The sequence below is a fragment of the Bombina bombina genome, chromosome 6 (assembly GCF_027579735.1).
Source record: "Bombina bombina isolate aBomBom1 chromosome 6, aBomBom1.pri, whole genome shotgun sequence".
NCBI lineage: Eukaryota > Metazoa > Chordata > Amphibia > Anura > Bombinatoridae > Bombina > Bombina bombina.
In genome coordinates this window covers 58,534,985-58,540,984 of record NC_069504.1, presented here as the reverse complement: position 1 = coordinate 58,540,984, position 6,000 = coordinate 58,534,985, and the positions used below count along the sequence as shown (strand labels likewise).

Genomic DNA, 6,000 nt, shown 5'->3' with positions numbered 1-6,000 from the left:
TATGTTACTATGGAAACCGGAAAGTACAAGAAGCGTTGTTTAACGCTGGGCTGACCCTATGCCCTGACAAAGTCACGTTCTGAGTGACTGAAACGCGTCAATGGACTTGGCCTTAGCGAATAGTGTGTGGTCTAACAGCACGCAACACTCCTAGCAGCGGTCTTTTAAATAGCGCTGTGGATCTTTTGTGATAATACAGGGAGCGAAAAAGTTTGGTTGATACACTGGTACTCAACATAGCTTTGATCTATCTATTGTGTACCATATTGATAACACACAGTGTTTTACCAAACTATTTACAATATCGCTCACCTGACTGGGTTAGACATTTAATATGCTCATGAAAAAGACATTTATAAGATCTCTTGTATAGGAGACTATTAATTAACATATGAGCTATATATAAGTGTCTCTACTTGACTTTTATGAGTGCATGTCGATGTCTGTACAGTGAATGTATGAATTTATATAAAGGGATTAAGCTAGAAATCGGCTGACTTTGTTCAATCAAAGCAGTACGCAGGCAGACAGGATGCCCTTGAACGCATAGTATGTTTGCAATCAGTGTGAATACGATTGTGAAGTGTGGGTTATGACACTATAGGGTACCCTGTATTCAAGCTTTAAACTTATTCCTCTGGGTCCACTGGCCCTTAATATTTATATTTTAATTAGTTAGATGCTTTATGGTTGGATTAATTGATTAAAGAGTTTGGAAGTGTACATTCCCATCTCTGAATATCCACTATAGCATCTTCCTATGGTTGTGTCCATTTGTATATATGTTAAAGTGTAATTTTTAAACTTTTTTTCTCAGGAAAAGGCACTTAAATGCTCCGCTGTCCAGCATGTAGACAGTTACAAGGTATGAGAAGACACAGTTCTTCACAGAGACCTTTGAAAAAAGAAACAGAGTAGCCAACTCTGGCTTTCTAAACTAGGGCAGCAATTGCTAGGAAAACTCAGCTTGGTTGAGATTGGCTATTAAACAACTGCAGAAAACAAAATGCTAATTTTAAACAGGTTTAGACTTGGCTCATGTGTCATTCTATAGCAAGAAAACAAAAGTGCAGAGTAATTACAAGTTATTTACTGCTTGTTTAAACTTTTGGAGACAAGGTTTTTGGTTTGGGCTCCCCCAAGCCTAAAATGGTGTTAGAACATATAACCAGAAAGGCATTGAACCAAACAGTTTTGTGCATAGTACTGTTTAAAATAGTGTATACACTTTCCTTTGCAGAAAACATCAACTAGGCCTGTGCATTCAGCAGTTTTGTTAGCTGCCAAAAGAAGAAGGCGGCGTCCGCTCTGGCCTTCAGCTCTTTTTGGAGCCGGATTCCTTCTTCTGAAAGTGCAACACAATAAGATCTGGATTTTCACAGATCTCGGTTTGTTTCATTTTCACAACAATAAATCAGTCACTGAAAAGAGCCAAAGGCCGCAAGCCGTAACCTTCTACCGTATTCAGCAGCTAACAAAAGTGCCGAATGCACAGGCCCAATATCAACTGATCAATGGAACCTGGTATGGGTTAGGTTAATAAAAACAAGATAATGGGGGGGGGGAATACTTAAAGGGAAACATATAAAGTGCAATAAAGTGAAACATACACCGTAAAATTGTTTTACAATTAATGTATTTTCAATTACTTGTTATACCAGCTGCAGAGTACAAAATGTTTGAGAATTTGCATCTTCAGGTTTATTTATGTATATGAAGTAGCTGGTTTTGTGCTTTAAAACCACAGCCTATTACAATGGCTTCAAGCTAATATCAGATCTCATTATGTTATCACTTTTATTCACACAGACTTGCTTCCTTATAACCATTTGTAAAGCAAAAGCTCAATACTTAGAAAGGACAATGGAAAATGAACATTTTATTACTTAAAGGGACATAAAACCCACATTTTTTCTTTCATGATTTAGAAAGAGAATGCATTTTTAAACATCTTTCAAATTTACTTCTATTATCTAATTTGTTTTATTCTCTTGATATTCTTTGCTGAAAAGCATATCTAGATATGCTCAGTAGCTGCTGATTGGTTGCTGCACATATAAGCCTCATGTGATTGGCTCACCCATGTGCATTGCTTTTTTCTTCAAATAAGAATATCTAAAAAACGAAGCAAAATAAATAATAGAAGTAAATTGTAATGTTGTTTAAATTTGTATGTTCTATCTGAATCATGAAAGAAAGATTTTGAGTTTAGTGGCCCTTTAAACTATCCTGCAACCCACTGAGACTAATTTCTTCTGCTGGCTGTGTTTACATAGTCTGTCAATAGCATATACTCCAGTATCAAATTTTTTAGTATAGGTTGTGATACCACAGGCTAAATTAGCTATTTCATATGCTGAAATAGAGGTAAAGGATCTACTTGTAAACAATTTAATATACTACAGGAGGTAAAATGGATCATTGGGAAAAAATTAAAAGGTGAGAACATTTTTGGGTGAACTGTCCTTTTAACACACAAATAAATATCAAGCAAGAATAATCAACAAGTTTTTTTCTTTATTGGTCCAGCAAATGCAAAACAAGAAAAAAATAAACAAATTCTTAAAGGCATATCCTGTAATAGCTGGTGAAGCTTTGAAAAAGGAGGCAATTATACCAGACAAATACACACATAAAATATACACTTAAAACAAGAAAGTATGCAAGCTGAGATAAATACATAAAATAAATAGCAAATCTAAGCCAAATATAAATATATAAAAAAAAATTAAAAAATATATATATATATGTTACTATATATAAGTGATTGGTCTCAAGTTACGTGGTAGCTATAGTTAGCGACTACAACTGCGGCCAGCAAAGTACAGCCAGTCTACAAACAGCAATATGGAGACGGAAAAAAAAAACAACAACCCACCAACACCAAAATGCAGTGTTTACAAATTAAACTAAATTCTAACATGTTCATGTACTTTTAAAATATTATGTTGTGTGCAGAGATCTTGAAATTATGTACAAGGTACCCAAAAATGACTAAACATGTATTTAAAATAAAAAGTTAGTTAATAAAAAAAAGGGATTATGAAAACTAGTGCAAATTGAAAAGAATCTTGCACTACTAAAGCGTGCAAATACACAGCATACAGTTCTCGTCTTGCCTATAACATCTAAAAACAGAATACAAATCAAAATATTTATAATAAAATAAAAAATATACAATCTTACAACTTAGGAATTGACAAGGTCCGTAGCAGTTTAGTGACTTTTGTAGTCATAGCCCAGTTGAGTAGCTTGAGAGAAAAGTCTGAAAAACATTTCCACTGCACATTCTGGAGCTTTCACAATCCATGGAGCAGTTGCAAGTAGAGGTAGGTTCAACTTTGTAAGACAAAACAGTCACAAGAAAAGCCACGCATCTTTTAACCAGACATCAGACATATCCAAGGGTTATAGTACATTGTCGTAAAAACACATCTTCCCGTCTCATTCTACACACACACGAAATTCAGCATCATCTGTACTTTAAATGGTGCACGTTACAACCCTGTTCTCACGATAAAGTGCAAACATGCATCTTTGCAATAAAGTGAAACATGCCTTTTTAAAAAAAAAAAAATCCATGTGTGACACAACCATAAAGTGCGTATGCGCACAGAGACAAAAGGGGCACTATCATCTGAGACAGTTCCAGAGAATTCAAGTACAAGGACGAAGAAAACAGTTCTAGATAACCCTGTTCTACAAGCTGCTTCTGGGAAGATAAAGGTTCTTGGTTCTACTACAAAAAGAAGCGCGATATTCAAACTGTGGCACAATGAATAGCTAACACTTTTCACTGTAAACAAAAAGTACTTGGTGTTTGGTCATGTGACAAAGGGGTAGAAATTATTTATTGCCTTAAAAGGGACACTGAACCTAATTTTTTTATTTCATGATTCAGATAGAGCAGATATTTTAAGCAACTTTCTAGTTTACTCCTATTAATTTTTCTTCATTCTCTTGGTATCTTTATTTGAAAAAGCAGGAATGTAAGCATAAGAGCGGGCCCATCTTTGGTTCAGAACCCTGGATAGCGCTTGCTGAATGGTTGCTACATTTAGCAACCAATCAGCAAGTGCTATCCAGGTGCTGAACCAAAGATAGGCCGGCTTGTAAGCTTCATTCCTGGTTTTTTTCAAATAAAGATACCAAGAGAACAAAAAAAAAATAGGAGCAAACTAGAAAGTTGCTTAAAATTGCATGCTTTATCTGAATCATTTAAGAAAAAAAAATTGGGTTCAGTATCCTTTATGTCGAAGGCTGAGCACCAAAGAAAGAGCATTTTACCTTTAAGTCCTGACATTCACATACAGTATATACACTACAAATATATATATACTTTTATTAAATTAGGCTGCACCTTTATATAGAACGTTTTAAAATTATTAAATTAGGCCACAGCTTGAATATCACACTAAAGGGTGGAAAAATGTATAGAGAATATACTAATTAAGCCTGGTTATTTGGGTGCTGCAATAAAATGCAGTCAAAGAAGAGGGGGTCACAATAAATTAAATAAAATCAGAGGAACAGTGAAAAAAATTCTAGAACTTTCTTCTCCTCACGTATATTGTTAATCAAGACTTTGACAAAATGACTAATTCTATCAATATATAACAAATAATAAAATTCAAACTTTGTATCACTATGACATAAACAGTAAAACTACAAAGAAAGAAAAAATGTGCAAATTACAAATAGGTCCAGCTGTGCACTCCACTGTATGAAATGTTCAGGGACTCCATTCTCAGTTCTTTAAAACAATAAATAAAATATAAAATTGCCATGATCCATTGTCCATTGCATTTTAATCCATTCTGAAGCAATTGAGGTCCTGAAACTTCAAATGAACAAGGAGAAGATTGCAAATAGGATTTAGCAATGAAAAAGTGGAATGTAGCAACCAAAGGGATCAGCTGATTTGTCTGTGACTTTGTTCCTCCTGGATAGTCCACTCAGGATCGCTCAAGCCCTATAAAACAAAGAAAAAAAAATATATATGGTGTATAGCACGTAAATGACAATATCCAGCATGCAAAATAAGTGTTATGGCATCACACACAAACAAAATGGTGGAAGAGGTTTCAATAACCAAAGAGATAAACATTTGAAAGAAAATGGAAGGACCATGGTTTTAAAGAGGTGTACCAACTACCAACTCCAAATAAAACTATCATGACCACATAGCATGATGCAACTTTTATTCTAAGGAAGGGAATGGCGGAATAATTATACCAATTTGAACAGGTGCAGAACCCAAATTGGACAGGATAAGATATTTGCACATTACTCTAGGGCTCCAAGGTAGAGATAATATATGGGGCCAATATACCCACATACAGCTTTTGAAATAGAAAATAATTGAAACAAATCTGTCCCATTGCAATCCAAAAATGGAAAACAGAGCATGCCAGCAAGAGAAACTCGTACATTATAGGTAAAAGGCCCCACCCGTCTCATGGTACTGATCGTACTGAGTCAGGATGGGTCAGCATGCACCCTAACAATTACCTCTGAAATATTAATAAGGAAGCCAAAGTGATGTAATGACAAATTGCTAGCCTTGGGAATGTGAGGAAGAGAAGGGACACTGAATTAAAAAGAATGTTGTCTGCTTCACTTAATACTTGTTTTAGAATTCAATTTGTTTTGATGGGGGGGGGGGGGGAAATCAAACCATTATACAAATTATCTATCCAAAATCGAAATAAACTATGCTCTTAACGCATTTCAGTTTAAACCGTGGGATATAGATATATATATATTTATATTTTTTTTTAAATTTATTTTTTTTAAACAAGAAGTCCATGGGATAGATGTTTACTGGTTGTTAAACACAACTTCCCCAGGGTGATTGGTATACAGTGATCTGTCTTACAACACATCGCTGTTTCTGGCAACAGAATCCTCCGTTAAAGAGATAGGAAAATAGAGCATATAAATTTAAGACTATGTTAAATTCAATTCTATTTTTAAATGTGCTTTGTTCTCTTGGTATCC

At 34.8% G+C, this 6,000-nt stretch overlaps 1 protein-coding gene across 3 annotated transcripts in view; it reads right to left on the bottom strand.

Moving 5' to 3' along the window:
• Positions 1-2,497: 2,497 nt before the first annotated feature.
• Positions 2,498-6,000, bottom strand: part of PFKFB3 (6-phosphofructo-2-kinase/fructose-2,6-biphosphatase 3) — a 236,909-nt gene continuing 233,406 nt past the window's right edge. For all 3 annotated transcript variants that reach the window (XM_053716423.1, XM_053716421.1, XM_053716422.1), the window contains one exon: positions 2,498-4,972. In XM_053716423.1, the coding sequence (XP_053572398.1) occupies positions 4,913-4,972 (60 nt within the window). In that variant the 3' untranslated portion in view covers positions 2,498-4,912. The remainder of the gene's footprint in view (positions 4,973-6,000) is intronic.